This window comes from Theropithecus gelada, chromosome 8, assembly GCF_003255815.1.
Source record: "Theropithecus gelada isolate Dixy chromosome 8, Tgel_1.0, whole genome shotgun sequence".
NCBI lineage: Eukaryota > Metazoa > Chordata > Mammalia > Primates > Cercopithecidae > Theropithecus > Theropithecus gelada.
Genome location: NC_037676.1, coordinates 41278832 through 41296954, shown reverse-complemented (window position 1 = coordinate 41296954; position 18123 = coordinate 41278832). Strand labels below are relative to the sequence as shown.

At 45.6% G+C, this 18123-nt stretch overlaps 1 protein-coding gene across 4 annotated transcripts in view; it reads right to left on the bottom strand.

Annotated features, from left to right (window-relative positions):
• Positions 1 to 18123, bottom strand: part of IKBKB (inhibitor of nuclear factor kappa B kinase subunit beta) — a 57953-nt gene that overhangs the window by 9952 nt on the left and 29878 nt on the right. For all 4 annotated transcript variants that reach the window (XR_003120783.1, XM_025393899.1, XM_025393901.1 and 1 more), the window contains 11 exons: positions 16657 to 16745; positions 15504 to 15593; positions 12600 to 12724; positions 7455 to 7562; positions 5562 to 5691; positions 4997 to 5191; positions 4102 to 4216; positions 3189 to 3312; positions 2439 to 2590; positions 2219 to 2280; positions 1026 to 1135 (listed from right to left, as the gene is read on the bottom strand). Coding sequence is in view for 3 of the 4 variants with exons in the window: in XM_025393899.1 (XP_025249684.1) it covers positions 1026 to 1135; positions 2219 to 2280; positions 2439 to 2590; positions 3189 to 3312; positions 4102 to 4216; positions 4997 to 5191; positions 5562 to 5691; positions 7455 to 7562; positions 12600 to 12724; positions 15504 to 15593; positions 16657 to 16745 (1300 nt within the window). In the remaining variant the exon portion in view is untranslated. The remainder of the gene's footprint in view (positions 1 to 1025; positions 1136 to 2218; positions 2281 to 2438; positions 2591 to 3188; positions 3313 to 4101; positions 4217 to 4996; positions 5192 to 5561; positions 5692 to 7454; positions 7563 to 12599; positions 12725 to 15503; positions 15594 to 16656; positions 16746 to 18123) is intronic.

Below are 18123 nucleotides of genomic sequence, written 5' to 3'. Positions count from 1 at the left end.
AGGTCAAATATGGCTAATTTTTATATTTTTTTGGTAGAGATAGAGTTTCACCACATTGCCCAGGCTGGTCTCGAACTTCTCGGCTCACAAGCAATCTTCTTACCTTGGCCTCCCAAAGTGCTGAGATTACAGGTGTGAGCCACTGTGCCCAGCCAAAAATATATATATATATTTTTAAATTAGCTGAGCACGGTGGCATGCGCCTGTAGTCCCAGTTACCTGGGAGGCTGAGGTGGGAGGACTGCATGAGCCTGGGAGGTCAAGGCTGCAGTGAGCTATGATTGTGCCACTGCACTCCTGCCTGGGCAACAGGGCAAGACCCTGTCTCTTAAAGAATACAAATACAAATAAAAGAACTAGAGGAGAATAAAGGGTTGATTAGAGAAAAGACAGAATCAACGTTCTGACATTTGGAGCTCCTGTCCTAAGAATCCTAGTGAGAGAATCAGGGAACACTGCTGAGCTCACGGTGACACAGCCCTCAAGAGGCTGACCCGGCCTGCCCGGTTCCCTCCATCTGCACTCCAGGAGCACATGTGATCTCCTTCAGGTAGGAGTGATCTGCCTAGACCCCTCCTCCCCTCCTGGAGTCAATGCCAAATACCTGACAAAGACTCAAACGAACGGTTTCCAGGTCCGAATTCCCCCTTCTCAGGTTCTTCCTTCTCTATCTTACTTTCTGTTCTGAGCTATGCCTGGGTCAGGGTGGGTGGGACAAATCAGGGGAGTCTGATACAGGGGTAGAGGCTGCTTGCATTTTAGAGCCTTTACAGATTATGGCCTCCGTCTCAAATGCGTTACCTGAATTCATCCTTACAACTTCGTGAGGTAAGACTGCTTTTCTTGCCACTGAACAGATTTGGAAACTGAGGCTCAGTGATGATTTGCTGGAGGTGACCCCACAGGGGAGCATGCTCTAGAGAATGGTCCCACACAGCCACTGAGGGTGCCCTGGACACACACACCGAAGCTCCAGGGTTATCTGTATGTGCTAGGCACAGAGGGGCCCCCCAGTCAGTACTCACAGGTCGTCCAACGTTCCCCCCTGCTTCCGGCCCATGGGGCTCCTCTGTAAGTCCACGATGTCCGTCTGCAGAGCCATCATCCGTTCTACCAGGAGTTTCACTTCGTTCTCCTAATGGAAAAGCTGTGCTAATGTCAACTGATGTGGTAGGAGCATGCTGAGATGCAAGATCTGAGGAGGAGTGAGACCCGGGGACCCTCCACATTGCCTGAGGACTCTCAATGGACTGGCTCAAAGGAATGTGGACTGTGCGGTCAGAATGGCTGCGCTTGCATCTAGGGTCCACCACTTTCTAGCTATGTGACCCCTTGGCAAGTTACTTACCCCCAGCTGCAGTTTCCTTTTGCATAAAATAGGCTTCTAACAGGGCTATTTGAGGAGTGAAGTAAGATGAAGTACTTAAAGCCTCTGGCATGGTGCCTGGCACACAGAAGATGCCCAAGGCACATTACTTTCTCTTCTCTTCATCTGTCTTTGCCGATGCTACTGGGCAGGGAGGCCCAGACTGCTTTATTTCATAGATTATGAGTCTCAAGATGGGGAGGAGCACTCACCCCTTCTATGGTTAATATTCACCATGAAACACACATATACCCCATCAGTACTGATTGATAAAAAGCGATACTGAGACACAGGGGAAGATCCTTGCCTAAACACACAGGGGAAAACAGAGGATTCGTCCAGGAAAAAGCCCCAGAGCCTGACTTCAATCTTCAGTTCGTGTGACGTTCATTTAGTCACACGTATTTCTTTTGCCTTCATAATTAACGTTTTTTGGTGACATCTGATTCACGTTGTCCTGAGACTTTCTGCCTGGACCTTTTATTTCCTATGGATTTAGCGTCCCAACAAAATTAGCCAAAAACCTTCAACAAGAGGGGGTGTTGATCATCCATCCAATGCCCTTTCTAACAGGAAATGGTCTCGGCTTTTCCCCAAGGGAACCTAACACTTGCTTCTTATTTAAATCTGGACCATCGCCATCCATTCACGCAACTCTTGCATTTGGCCACAGAGGGGCTCCCTTTACTGGCTACTCTTAGCCTCTTTCCAGCTGGTCCAGTCAAGTTCAAAGCATGGTGAGGAACACCTGATTTTTGACAGAGATTGACCCAGTGTTTGATGAGAAAGTGAAAAGTAGGAGCAAAACCTCACCCCCTCGGTAAGTTCAGAAACCCCAAATGAGTCTCCTACCCGCCCACAGAGCTCCACAGCCTGCTCCATTTCCCTCCAGGCCAGCAGCAGTTTATCTGATGCTGAAAAAAAAATTGAGAAGGAAAAACAAAACAAAACAAAATAAAAACACCACAAAACTGAAACAGAAATAAGCAACTCAATTATAATAGGACAAAAGACACCTTAGAAAAAGAAAAAAAAATGGTGTCTTTAAACTCATTGCAAAGTGCACACTCACTGATCCCAAACTCAGTTTGCTCGCTGTACTTCTCCAGGTCAATCTGGATGCTGGTTTTGAAGAAATCCAACTTGGCCTTGAGCTGCTGAGACATGGAAGCCATGGAATTCTTCATCTTGGAGAGGCAGCTGTTGTTCCGGAGGAGATTCATCCTGCAGGGACCACAAGGAACAGAGTCTAGGAGCATCTCTGGGATCCAAATTCCATTTCCTGCACAATAACAAAACCCCCTCAAATGTCAAGGGAGGTCCCTGCTATAATTATCATCATCATCGCTATTATTATAGCAGCCACTTATAACCCAAGGACAATTTCCTCGCCCTCAGCAATGCCTGAGGTTCTGCACCAAACTTGGCATCAGGCAAAGGAAGACACAAAAGGCCAATAATGTTGGCAAACGAGTCACGCTGGGGAAAGAGTCCATAAGTCCCCAGCAGCACAGTCAGGGGAGTTTTGCTAATCCACATGGCAGTGAGCTCCTCTGGGTTCTCAATCCGTCCACAGCGCGGCCAGCCCAGCCTCAGTTCCATACTCCTCGCCCTGGGCCGACCACACTCACCTCATCAGGTCTAAAGGGGCCTGCCTCAGTCCAGCCCACCCAACTGCTTCCCGTCTGTCCAAACCAGTGTCTCCCTTTTGTTGCTCATTAACAGTTGCTTCTGGGTCCCTGCCTCAGCCACCTCCCTGTGGCCAAAGCCACCAAGCAATTTTAAATAAATTAAGTTCAAAAAAAAAAGCCTGGCACACTACATGGCGGCTCGCTGTCCCTGCTGCAGCCGGTTGCAATCCTCCTTTAGGGTCTGGATGCTGTGCCAGACCTGGCCCCACACCTTCCTCAGCTGGAAGAAGGCGAGGTTCCTCTTGGGCTCTTGAACTGGAGACAAAGACAGAGGCAATTGTCAAAAAATAACCACAATAACTCTCCTACAATTAACCACATCCTGCCTTCAACACTGCTGGCACTTTCACGTTTTATACCTACTATAGGATCATGTAACTTTGGAGGGTGTTATGCCTGGTTACTGTCACATACATGTATTTGTACCAACAGCATGTACCAGTGGTCAATAAGTAGCTGTCGATTTGAAGAAACACTTTATGAACCATTTGGACACATATGTATATAGGGTCATATATTTTCAATAGAATTTTTTTTTTTTTTTTTTTTTTAAGAGACAAGGTCTCCCTCTTGTGACCCAGGCTGGCATGCAGTGGGAATGATCATGACTCACTGCAGCCTTGAATTCTCAGGCTCAAGTGATCCTTCTGCCTCAGCCTCCTGAATAGCTGGACTACAGGCATGCACCACAACATCTGGCTAATTTCTAAATTTTTTGTAGAGATGAGATCTTACTATATTACCCAGGCTGGTCTTGAACTCCTGGGCTCAAGCGATCCTCCTGCCTCAGCCTCCCAAAGTCCTGGGATTACAGGCGTGAGCCACCATGCCCAGCCTAGGAGGTTGAAATTCACTAATGGTTTCCTGTACTGTCTCTTGCCTGGCTACTCTTTGCATGTCCTAAATAAGGAAGGCTGCCCTGAGGACTGGCGATACTAATTTCCTTCATGTGGCTCCCCCTTCCTTAGTCCAGTCTCCCTTCCCTGCCTTGTCCCACATATTATAACTGATTATTTAGAAAAACAAAACAAAACAAATTCTTACGGATACAGCTGACACTTTCAGGTTGGGGCCGTGGGGAGATCTGAGTCTCATAGGTGATTTTACTGTTGTCAAAGAGAAAAACAAGATCCATGTCCAATGTGCGGCCCTCATTTAACTGCAAAGGGACAAGAACAAAATGAATCTTGTGGATCCAATCCTTTCTTTTCTAACTAATAATGAAGAGGTTCCAGAGCTTTCCCCACTGTTTGTTTGGCAAGAGCATCATCTTCAGCCAGCAAGTACGAAGCATACATGAAGTCTTTCTCCCAACGTTTCCAGCCTACACTTACTGTTGGAACACACTCCTTATTTACAGACTTATTACATTCTATTTTACTGTCAGCCCTGTGAAGTTCAGAAATTCACTATATACTTCCCTATGCAATGATTATTTCTCATATGATAACTTTATCTCCACAAGTCAGGTGAGAAGCTCTTTTTGAGCAGAGGCCATGTCTTACACAGCTATAGTTAACACAGGTGCCTAACACAGAGGCCATCATAAATAGTTTCACAGTTCTGTACACAGAGGCCATCATAAATAGTTTCAGTTGACTCAAGACAGTGCAGCATCTTTTTTTTTTTTTTTAAGTATACTTGGAAGAGGGCCAAGCTTGCAACTTGAGCGATTCAAGTACTACCGCATCATTTTTTGCAATAAAGGCAAGAGAACGGTCTTGGAGGGTCTGGAAGTAACAAGTCCAGCAAGGAGATTTGTGTTTCCTATCAGGCCACACAGAGGACACCATACTCCAACTTAAACACCAGGCAGGTATCCACACTGTATGATAAACAGACTACATGACAAAGCAGAATTGAAATCTGAAGGTGTGTTGAGTTTCCCAAGAGGCACAGCCAAGGGAAACAGGGTGGTGTGTACGAAGCCAGGGCTTACCTTGCCATCTGAAATACACTGAGTGGCAGGTTTATCGGGGATCAACGCCAGGCCCGCTTCCTGCAGCAGCTCCTGGTCGTCCTCTGGGATGCCCGTGTCCTGCTGGATTCTGGCCTTCAAGCTCTGCAGACTCTCGTCCTCTGTCACAGGGTAGGTGTGGATGGTGCCTGTGACCATGTTCAAGATATGAACCAGCTGCAACACAACCCAGATGTTACTGGAAAACCAATTTCTTCAAGGAGATGCGCATCTATTTGCCTAGGTCCTCTCTCTGCTACTCCCAACATTTCCCAACCACACAAAGCAACGGCCTGGCTTGACGGAGGGAGGTCAGGTGCCATGTTTCGCATATTTTCGTCTTTCATAATCCTGTCTGTGGCTATGACCTCATAGCCAATGTCAAATAGCACAACTGTCCTTTCTTTACTTATGCAGAAAGACTGATGCAGGAGCCTAAACTTTCTCACTAAGTCAGCTGGCCCCATCCCCTGCTCTATCCTAAGAAGTGCATGCTCCGCTGGGGACCCCAGCTTTTGCCTCAGGGCTAACTTGGCTCCATGTTCACCTTTAAGTTTAAGATGTCATCCAGGGCCTTGAAGCAGCCATTGGGCCCATACGTGGGATCTGTGCCCCTCTGTCGGGGATGCCACATCAGCATCAGTTGCAGCCACTTCTCCAGTCGCTCAGCCAGGACGCTGTGGAGAGGAGCAGAGTGTGTGAGGAGACACTTCCAGCCAATGTTGGGCTACAGTGTGTGTCTCCCAGTATATGCACAGACGGCAGCCAACAGATGGTGACTGAAAATGAAAATGGGTTTATCAGAAACAGTATAGACATTTCCAATCAATTATTCAGGTGTTCACATCTCTCTCCTGAATTCTAAAATACCCTGAAATCAGAGATTCCTGACCTCCAAATGGCTGCATAAGAATGACCCATGAAGGCCAGGCACAGTGGCTCATGCCTGTAATCCCAGCACTTTGGGAGGCCAAGGCAGGTGGATCACTTGAGGTCAGGAGTTTGAGACCAGCCCGGCCAACATGGTGAAACCCCATCTCGACTAAAAATATAAAAATCAGCCGGGCATGGTGGTGCGCGCCTGTAATCCCAGCTACTCAGGAGGCTGAGGCAGGAGAATCAGTTGAACCTGGGAGGCAAAGGTTGCAGTGAGCCGAGATTGTGCCACACTGCACCCTAGCCTGGGTGACAGAGGGAGACTGTCTCCAAAAAAAAAAAAAAGAAAGAAGAAGAATGACCCATGAGGTTTTTAAAATACACTTTATAGGCACATCCTAGCTCAGGTGACCCCTACAGAATCTAGATCCCACGCTGCCAGATGTAGTGGTTCACATGACAAACTCCAAGCTCCTTCCCCTGGCCCTGCAGAGCCTGCCTCCTGTGAGCACTCAAACCCTTTCCTGAGGCCAAGACAGCTACCCACCACCTCCCAAACGTGCCTTGCTCACTTTAATCTTTCCCCTTAGAATTTCCTTCCTCCTTCCTCTTCATCTGTCCACGTCCTGCACATCTGTCTAGACCCTTCCAAAAAGTTCTAGCTTATCCCACGTCATTCCTTATAGCACTAGTCCATCCAATCTTCTCTTCCACCCTTTAAATATGGTAATCATTATCCATGCCACTCAATTATGTGTGACTGCCTCGTATCTTTCTTTTGCACTGTTACTCAATTCTGTACAATTACACAATATTATTAATTGTTTAGATTCTGGCTCTGAGACTGGATTGTAATGCCATTCAAATGACAAAGATTTATTTGTTGACTGTGACACAGAATTGGGCCACATGAGGGGTGGAAAGAGAAATAAGGTATAATTCCCTGCCCTTAAAAGGACTGCTGTTGAATCAGAGACAAACCCTATGCAAAACCAAATGTGATACAAGGTAGAGGCTATTAAGGGTAATAAGAGGCACAGATACATTGTTATGTGAACTTAGAATAAGAGATGATTTCTAGGGAGATGAGGGAAGGAAACCCATTCTAGATTTAAGATTAAGAAGGACTATGTCAATTTCTTACTCACAGGACGATATTCTGATAACCTGTTTAAAAGTTATCAGATGTCACTTCAGACTTGAATTTCTTTTTTTTTTTTTTTGAGATGGAGTCTCACTCTGTCACCCAGGCTGGAGTGCAATGGCGCAATCTCAGCTCACTGCAACCTTTGCCTCCCGGGTTCAAGCGATTCTCCTGCCTCAGCCTCCTGAGTGGCTGGGATTACAGGCGTGTGCCACCACTCCTAATTTTCGCATTTTTAGTAGAGATGGGGTTTCACCATGTTGGCCAGGCTGGTTTTGAACTCCTGACCTCAGGTGATCCACCCACCTCGGCCTCCCAAAGTGTTAGGATTACAAGCGTGAGCCACCACGCCCAGTCCAGACTTGTATTTCTAAAAAAGGGAAGAAAAATATGTATTCCTGTAATGCTGCTGTGCCTTACCTGTTAAGATTATTGGGGTAGGGTAAAGAGCTTGAAAACTTCACTGTTCCATTCAAGTCTTCGCTGACAACAATATCCACCTCACTCTTCTGCCGGACTTTCGAATGCCTGCAAATATGAATCTTGTTAGGTGCAGTCACACGTTGCTATGACAGGGACACATTCTAAGAAATTCATCATTAGGTGATTTAGTCCTTGTGTGAACCGAACACAAACCTAGATGGTTTAGCCTACTACACATCTAGGCTATATAGTACATCCTATTGCCCTAGGCTACAAACCTGTACAGCATGCTCCGGTACTGAATACTGTAGGCCAGGGTAACACAATGATAAATATTCGTGTATCTAAACATATCTGAACCCAGAAAAGGTACAGCAAAAATACAGTATTATAATCTCATGAGACCACTGTCATCTATGCAGTCAATTGTTGACTGGGATGTCAATGAAATATACAGTTATACACATCCCTATGACACTTAGCACTCAAGAGCCACTTTATATTTATAATATCAGTTTACAGCAATACAGGAGATTTATAGCCCCAATCTTTTCATTCACATTGAGTCAGGCGGATTCTTTGAGAGTTTAAGACTGGTCAGGACTGCCTGAATGAGTTTTTGAAAAGCAACCTTTAGCAGAGTCACTGACCATCTTGTGCCCAGAGTTCTGCAGACAGTACTACTACCTCCTTATCTCATCCTTGGTTTTTCCTTCTCATTTGCTCTATCTTCTGTTTCATCTACTACACACTCTTGTATTTTGACAGAGGTTAAAACTGGGACTTCCAAACCTAGATTACAGTATGCATACAACATTTACATAAAATATGCAAAACCTACGCACACACATAGATACTTCCCTCTAAATGTACACAGCTAAATACTGTTTCTAAGGATAAATGAACTTATACATTTCCCAACTTAGGGAACTTCTTGGGGTATCTGAAGTAGTATTTGAAGGTAAAAATAATTTTTTTTTCTGTCACCCAGGCTGGAATGCAGTGGCACAATCACAGCTTACTGCAGCCTCAACCTTGTAGGCTCAAGCAATCATCCCTCCTCAGCCTCCTAAATAGCTGGGACTACAGGTGTGCACCACCACACCCAGTTAATTTCTGTATTTTTTATAGAGATGGGGTTTCGCCATGTTGCCTAGGCTAGTCTGAAACTCCTGGACTCAAGCAATCCACCCACTTTGGCCTCCCAGAGTGTTAGGATTATAGGGGTAAGCCACAGTGCCTGGCCAATAAAAATAATCTACATGCAACTGGCTTCAAATCTTGGTAATAAGAAGAGTAGTTTGAATAATACTTCATAGATAACCAAGTATTCTGACACAGATCATTTATTCACTTAAGGCCATGACAGGCCCATGTGGCAGACATTATTTTTAGTCCCCCAATTTGGACCAAAGGAAATGATGATCAAATGATTTGTCCAAGGTCACGCAACGGAGTAGCAGAATCAGGGGCTCAAACCCAATGTCTGGTGTTCTTTCTATTCTGTCTGAATGTCCAACTATTCTCAAAACATCTGGGAAATTCAAATAAAAAATGCTTTGCTCCAAACAATTTTCATTGGCAAGTGGTGAACCAGCCTATCAGGAGCACACTGGAAAGCTAGAAGAGCCGGAGCATGGCAGAGGCTGGTGCTTTATTGCTTGGGCTGAAACTGACAGCTGTAAGTCGGGGGCTCCAAGACTTTCTAATTATCTAAGTGTGGAATAAGCCTCTCATAGAAAACTTAAGTTGTTGATGGGAAATTTAAAAAGGACCCAAAATAAGATGTTTATTGCTTGGGCTTGTCCTAAAATGTGTTTCAAAGTGGCTTTATAATAGAATTGTAAAGCCCAAATTGCATTTGTCTGGAAATCACTATTTACCTGCCATCTGAGACAAGATAGTGAAATTTTTAAAAAGCTGCCCAAAGCATTAAAAACTAGATTAGTCCACAAAACAGCTCCTTATTGGGTTTCAGAAAAATCTACTTGAAACTGGCTACCTGGCCCTCCAGCACTGATAAGGGAAGCTCTAGGAAGATGGCTCTGCAGACAACAGATTTCCTATGAGGATGCTGGGCCATTAGGAATGTATTTTCAAAAAGCACCTGCTCTTCTAGTTCTAATGGATTTTAACTCATCTTGTCATAAATAAGAGAAATGCTCAACAAGTGATCAGAAGAAATGCAATAATTCCTTTAGTTAAAACCACTATAGATGTGCAGTGAGCCCAGATCATGCCACTACACTCCAGCCTGGGCAACAGAGTGAGATTTTGTCTCAAAAACAAAAACAAAAACACACTATAGATGTACATGTAATTTAAAACGATTTTTATAATGCGTACACTGTAAAGTGTGACTATAAATTAATGAACAAATTCCTCAATATTCCAGAACCTAGGTAGCTAAAGGAGCAATGCCTGTTTTAAAATAAGTCACCACAGTGGGGCAAACTTTGCCATTTCTCCAAACTCAGGGCAGGGACCTCCCTCACTGGGAGGTAAACGTGGAATTGAACAGACTGCCATCACCTAAGACCACTTTTCTGGAATCGATTTCAAAGGATACACTTTATTCTTTTTTTTCTTTCTTTCTTTCTTTTTTTTTTTTTTTGGTAAGACCACGGAGTCTTGCTCTGTTGACCAGACTAGAGTGCAGCAGTGCGATCTTGGCTCACCACAACCCCCGCCTCCTGGGTTCTAGCAATTCTCCTGTTTCAGCCTCCCAAGTAGCTGGGATTATAGGCGTGTGCCACCACGCCCAGCTAATTTTTGTATTTTTAGTAGAGATGGGGTTTCATCATGTTGGCCAGGCTGGTCTCAAACTTCTGACCTCAGGTGATCCACCTGCCTCAGCCTCTCAAACTGCTGGGATTACAGGTGTGAGCCACCATGCCCGGCCCACTTTATTCCTATAAATAAATATTCTCATGATGTACACACTTGTCCTCTGAAAACATTCATGTTTTGTTTTCATTACTTCCAGAAGGTGACAATAGCCAGCATTGGCAAGGATGTGGTGAAAGGGGCAGTGTCCACACTCCAGGTGGAGACGTGTATTTATATGACCTTCCTGGTGAGCAATTTGCTAACTAACATGTATCAAAAACCTTTACAACGTGCAAAGTCTTTAATCTGTTATTTCCCTTTCTAGGTATTATCCTAGGGAAACAACTGTGTGCAAGAATTTCCCTACAAGGATGTTATTCTTAGTGTTATTTTAAGAAATAAAAATTATCAACGTGCTTCCAACCACGGGGGATAAGTTAAATGAACCACAGCACAGCCATCCAATGAAATAACAGACATTACAAATAATACGGAAAAACATATAGCATTTTCGACATCTAGTTTGAAAGGCAGGTTGTATGAGGATATTATAGTAACCTATTTTTGTTTGTTTAAAAAGTACAAAAATATAACACTGAAGAGCCTGGAGACACAAACTGTTCATAGTGATTGTTTCCCAATTATGGGATGACAGTTGATTCCTGCTTTTTTACTGTTTCCATATTTTACAAAACACAAAAATGAAGCAAAGTTAATCTGGCAAAAATTAAGGGGTAATTAAACTGTGCAGTACTATTTAAGTTCAAAAGAATAATTTTTTGTGTTGCAGATAAATTGACTCAAAAAGAAATTCTCATGGTGTGAAAAGCTTGAAAGCATGTGCAGGACTGTGTTCAGATAATGCTACCATTGGGGTAAAAAAGAGGGGAAATATCAATGTACAAATAAACAAACATATGCCAATTTACTGGAACACGTAGCAAACATCCCTGGAAGATACAAAAACCCTGGAAGATATGAAAACGTCTTTGGAAGACAGCAGGTGCCTGTGGGGAGGGATATGAGTGCCTGGGAGGCTGGTATGACTTTTCACTGCATATTCCCTTATTCTGGAAATTTGAGCCACGTGAACTTACTATGGTTCCAAAAAAATTAAAACTTGAAATAAGTAAATTTTGAGCAGCAGGAGCATCATTTAAACTAGTGTGTGGCCTCTCAAGGAAAAATCCTAAATGAAATCTAACTGATTTGGGGGAATATTCATTTTTAAATTATGCCTTTCAGTAATAATTAACTTTTTTCCCTTCTTTTCTGCCCCCCAGTTCTTTATTTAAACTGACAAATAAAAGCGGTCTATATTTATCATGTACAACATGATGTACACATTGTGGAATGACTATATTGAGCTAATTACCATATGCATTACCTCACATACCATTTTTGGTGGTAATAATTAACTTTTATATAAACATATCCTGAACAATGCATTATTTCTTTAATCAGTAAAACAAAAGCTAAAGAATACAGAGTAATTCTACAAATCTTCATTGTATCCTTTAATTTATTAGAAAAATTTTTGTGTAATTTATTAAGTTCACAATTTCAGCTACATTCTTATGCTTTATGCTCAGTTTTTTTTTTTTTTTTTAATCTTTGTTTATTTTGAGACAGAGTCTCACTCTGTTGGCCAGGCTGGAGTGCAGTGGTGCGACCTCTGCCTCCTGGGTTTAAGCAATTCTCCCACCTCAGCCCAGCTGGGATTACAGGCGCCAGCCACCACACCCGGCTAGGGTTTTTAGTAGAGATGAGGTTTCACCATGTTGGCCAGGCTGGTCTGGAACTCCTGGTCTCAAGTGATCCACCTGCTTCGGCCTCCCAAAGTGCCGGGATTACTGTACCCGGTCATGTTCTTACACTTTTAAAACAAAAATTTATATTGAGGTTGTAGTAAAATTTGTCAACAATTTTCCACATATTTCCTCCTGACTTGTCATGCATACATGTGTTTTCTTTCTGTTTACTAACACACAGCATTCTCACTGTAAGTGCACATATTCACACAATAGTCCTACTTCTGAACCCAGAGCAGATGACATTGACACAGCATTATATTTAAAGATGTGAAGGCTCAGAATCCACATGAAGACTTAACAGCTACTCTGTATCTATTAACAGGTCCTTGGAGCACAGACCGCCCCCCTACTCGTGCTAGATCCTGACAGGCCTTCCTCTCGGAAGAGACACAACACAGATCTCCCAGGCCCGGTGATGGGGCGCCAGGGAAATAGGGTACGTGAAGAGAAAGGAGCAGACGGGCTCCCTCCTCCATCCAGGTGCCCCGGCCCCACTCACCACTGCACGGGCTGCCAGTTGGGGAGGAAGGGCCGGAAGCCCGTGATGCACTCGAAGGCCAGGGTGCCAAAGCTCCAGTAGTCGACGGTCACTGTGTACTTCTGCTGCTCCAGCAGCTCTGGGGCCTGCAGCGACACGAGGGGGCACACCTGAGCTGCTCCTCTCATGGGGGACCATGGCAAGAGGGGGCGGCCAGCCAACTGCTTTCACCCCAGGCTTTCCTGGCTCCATCCCAGGGGGCACTGGCACATGCTTGCAGGGCGAGGAGGGCACTCCAGGCATGTTTAGCGGGTATGTCATGCTACCATTTCTAAGACCTTTCTATGCCCCACTCACTCCAGTAAGTCCTGATTGAGGGGCTAAAGATTCAGGGCCAGAGTACATCACACACCCCTCACTGGGCTTTAACTTCTCCCCTTTAAAAATGAGAGTTGCAGGCCAGGCGCTGTGGCTCACACCTGTAATTCCAGCACTTTGGGAGGTGGAGCCAGGCAGATTACTTGAGGTCAGGAGTTTGAGATCAGCCTGGCCAACATGGTGAAATCCCATCTCTACTAAAAATACTAAAATTAGCTGGGCATGGTGGCATGCACCTTTAGACCCAGCTACTCAGGAGGCTGAGGCACAAGAATTGCTTGAACCTGGGAAGTGGAGGTTCCAGTGAGCCGAGACCATGCCACTGCACTCCAGCCTGGGCAACAGAGTGAGCCCCCATCTCAAAAAAAAAAAAAAAAAAAGAACGAAAGAAAGAAAAAAGGAAAAAAAAAAAAGAGAGTTGCAGCATTTCAGGCGCTTATTGAAAATTAGCTTAAGGCAGGATGTAGTCGTGGGCGCTGTGTAGACATGGGAAGAGAGGCTACAAATGTTAAAGGAAAATGATGCCAGGCTGTCTACACCAAATACACACATTAAGTGCTGGCTGAACCCCTGAACCAGGTACCATGTGGCTGCAGAAAAGGCCAGGATATTTAGAAACAGGCAGGGAAAATGTGATGCATGGCTGCTGCTGAGGCAGAGAGAGCTGGGGTGACCGAGGAAGGGAACGCAGCACAGGCGTGCTGGGGGTGCAGACTGGGCTCAGCAGGTGGGTGGAGACAGAAAGGACCAGGGCAAGCAAAAGCACAGAGACAGGGTGGTGCATGGTCTGGTTGGAAATATGAAGCTTAAGGAAGGGCCTGGAAGACCAAACCAAGAGAAGACATTCCGGGATGGGTAGGTCAACCTCTATGTCTGGTTAAGGACAGATGTTTTAGCCGGGCGTGGTGGCTCAAGCCTGTAATCCCAGCACTTTGGGAGGCTGAGACGGGCGGATCACGAGGTCAGGAGATCGAGACCATCCTGGCTAACATGGTGAAACCCCGTCTCTACTTAAAATACAAAAAAATTGGCCGGGCGAGGTGGCGGCGCCTGTAGTCCCAGCTACTTGGGAGGCTGAGGCAGGAGAATGGCGTGAACCCGGGAGGCGGAGCTTGCAGTGAGCGGAGATCGCGCCACTGTACTCCAGCCTGGGTGACAGAGCGAGACTCCGTCTCAAAAAAAAAAAAAAAAAAAAAGGACAGATGTTTTAGCTCATGTGAGTATATGACTTGACTCAGCTCCTGGTTAGAGCATGGGGTCCCCCTTGCTCAACTGCTGCTGAGCTGAGGAGGACTCCAGAAGGACCTACCAAATCACACGTCCTATGAACACAGGCACCTGAATCACTGTCCCCTGCGAGTCCTGCTCTGAAAGCTGCAGACTCCTTAAGTCAATCCCAACTGTGGAGGCTACTGCCATCAGCAAGCAACCTAAGACAGGTCTTGCTGGGGAGCTGTGCTAAGCCCTCCTGGAATCTAACTGCCTTCTGCCTCTTCACTGCCCCTACCTCGCCTGCTATTCACTCCTGTTTGGTGTGATTCCTTCTCTACACAGTATCAGGAGTGGGCTTTCCAAAGAGTTGCTCTTTCTCCCACTTAAAACCTATCAATCTCTGCAGAGGTTTTAAGATAAAGTCTAGAACTTAGCCCAGCCCTGAAGGCCCTTCATAATCTGTGCCCTACCTCGCTGTCAGCTTCAACTCAAGACTCTCTTTTCCTTTTGTGCTCGGTTCCAGCCACACCTTCAGGTCTTCCTGTGTGTGACCCCTTTGCATGGAATTCCCCCTCCTGTCCCCCACCTCCAGCCCTTTTCACCTCCTCACCCTTCAAGTCCCAGACCAGGCTGAGGCCACCCAATACATAATTTCGCAACACCCTGCACTCTTGCTTTGTAACATTCACCGCAACTGTAATTTCTTAGTTATCTGTGTAAGCATCACAGTAATGCCTGCTTTCCTGCTAAACTCTAAGGTCTGAAGGCAGAAAAGGGCTTCTCTTTTTCCCCCATTGCACCACCAGCCCTGAGCACAGTGCCTGACACAATATTCTTGAATTAGTGACTCAAACAGAAACCTAATATTCAGACCAAATAACGTAAACAAAGAGTGGGGAGCTCAGAGCTCTGATCCCTCCTCAGTGGCCCCTGAGATACCTCATAGAAACTGTGATCTCAGCCAGACTTAGTAACTCCTGCCTGTAGTCTTAGCTGCTCAGGAGGCTGAGGTGGGAGGACCACTCGAGACCAGCATGGATCTGTTTAAACCCCTTTCCTTTCAGAGAAGACGCTGAAGCACAGAGAGGCTAGGAGATGGTGCAAGGCACATGAGCAGAGCTCTCCGGACATCAGAGAAGATGACCACATCCCTCTACAGGGCATCGGGTGGCAAAAAATGCTGACTCGACCAGGTTATGGGTGTGACCTTATGCATCTCCAAAATATTCAGAGAGCAGGTGGGACTCAGGTGCTGGGAGTAAGGTGGGAGAGGAGCCCCACAAATGCAGAAGCAGGGAGGAGCCGACAGGCAAACAGGCAAAGCCCACTTCTTACCAGGTACTGCAGGGTCCCCACGAATGACGTGCAAAGACTGCCCTGATCCAGCTCCTTGGCATATCCTAAGTCAATAATTTTGTGTATTAACTAAAACAAAAGGAAGGAGAAATCTGAGGGTTACAAGAACACAATGTCCTTCTACAAGGAATCTGACTGCCTGGTATTAGAGCAGAGGTATTTCTGAATTCCCAGGTACTATTAGATCCCAAACTCCCAAGGAGCTGCCAGATACACAAAAGAATGTCCTCGACATGGTAGATTCAGGGCAAAAGAAGAGGCATATTGTAAAAATGCTAGGCACATGTCCTCCCACACTCTGCCACGCATCATCAGAGGGAAGCTGAATGAACAGAACAGGCACCAGCCCTCAAGATGGCTAAACTCAGACTTGAAACAGGAAGGACCGCGCCAGCCTCTTCTCAGTAAATACCCTCAGTTCCCAAATCTGAGCACCACTGACAGGAGTGAGTGTGAACTGGAACAAGGGCGAGCCCTGTGGTAGTCACAGACCAGGCCTAGGTGCTGAGGGCAGCTGTATGGGAAGGGATTAGGTGATCTAAGAACTCAGTCACGGCATTCCACTCAGCTGAGCCTGTGCTCACCACCCCAGCTGAACACATAGAGTGGGTAAAAACCGCAATGTCAAGCTCGAGGGGCAGTCAACACCATGTCCGAGCCAGGTAGCCACTGAGGAGGCCACAAAGAGCTCTGGGGAAACTATAGGCTGGACCAGGCTCGGCAGCAGATGCCAATCCCAGTGCCTCTTCCCAGCCACATACACAACCAACTGATCACTGGTTTCCATATAGCATTGAGAGGCGAGGCTCTTAAGGAAGATGGAAAACAAGAAGTTGATTTCCAAGAAGCGCTAGTCCCAGAGGCTAGGGGTGGAGGTAGGAAGGCAAACATTATTTTCCTTATCAGATTCCTGCAACTTGAGCAACTAACAATGTAATCCATTCAAACCTGCCTCAATCTGCAACAACTTTTTTGCTGAATTTTGTTTCAAATCAAACAGCATTCCCAGAGAATCAAAGCACAGGCAAGGAAATGCAAATACACACAAATATGCAGAGTGTGCTCCTTTCCTCCCAGGCCACTTCCCGGCGCGCCCACCTGAGGCTTTCCAAGTCCCAGGAGCGTCACTTACCCTCTGTTCTCCTTGCTGCAGGACAATGTTTTCTGGCTTTAGATCCCGATGGATGATTCTGTTTTCATGAAGGTATCTAAGTGCAGAGGCTGAGGAAGGCGGGATGAGGAGTGAGTTTTTCTTAAGCCTAAAAAATGCTTTTCATGACAGAATCGCCTCTCCCGCAAAAGATAAATGCTGCGTGCCCCTGAAACATACTCTGACTTGTAGCGCAACACCTCACGGTGGAGGGCAGGGGCCCTGCTATATGAGGCTTAACATCGGAATCTGGCTTACTTGAGCAAAGCACTCTTTGCCTTGCATCCATGAGGTCACCAACTGCAGCCTAGAGCAGTGCTTCTCAAACTACACTACCTGGACCAGCAGCAAACACACTTGTTCAAAATGTGAAATTCTCGGGCCCCACCTGAGACCTCTGGATTCCAGTCTCAGGGGATGACCCCACCATCTGTGTTAACAAACTCTCCAGGTGATGCTGACGCCAATAAAGTTTTGAGAAGGGAAGCGTCTTTGGTCTAGGGGCTCAAAAATCTAAATTCTATAGGGTAGGCAAGGAGGAAGGGCCCTTGGGGACAGAATCCTATGGTCATATGATTGACAGTCCCAAGAGGTCAGAACCAGCTTCCAGGAACAGCAGGGAGGCAGAAGAGAACAGGGACACCTCCCACACATACAGACAGCCCAACACAGATTTACTATGTGCCCAGTTCTCTGGGAGGTTCTATGAAGGATATAAAATAAGGGGCGTGATCCCCAACTTTAAAGAGCTCAGAATCTAGTTGGAAGAAAGCAGACTGCACAACACTGGCTACGGAGGCATTTGATACCAAGAGCTTCTGCCGTGAGGAGGCAACATGATGATGTCACACAAGGAAGGAACAGCCTGCAGCTCAGACGGCAAGAAGGACATGATTTTACCCTCAAGAGAGGGTGAATAACTTTGACAGACACCCTAGCTCACTGCACTATAAAAGAAAGAAATGAAATAAATAGTATTGAAATGAGATAAAATTATTTTTATTTGGAGATGCTATGACTGTAGCCTAGAGAGCTCAACAGACTAAACACCAGAAAAAATTTAGCCAGTTGTCTGGAAACCAACAAGTCAATAGCTTTTCTCTATGTTAGCTATATCCAGTTGCACTGGAAAAGAAAAAATATCCCATTCACATTAGCAACAAAAACTCTAAAACACCATGGGATACATGTAGCAAAAAGAGCAGTGTATGCAGGAAAGCCATATGGTATAAATAGAACAGTGCAAATAACATTAAAAGGTTTTCAAAGTTTATGTAAAAGATATTATAAGCAAAGCCAAAAGACAAGAGAGGTGGAGAAACAATATCCACAACGCATATGCCAAAGAGTAAAGATACCTAATAGATAAAAAGCACTTACAAATCAGTAAGAGAGCAACTCAGAAGAAAAATGGGGCTGGGTGCGGTGGCTCATGCCTGTAATCCCAAC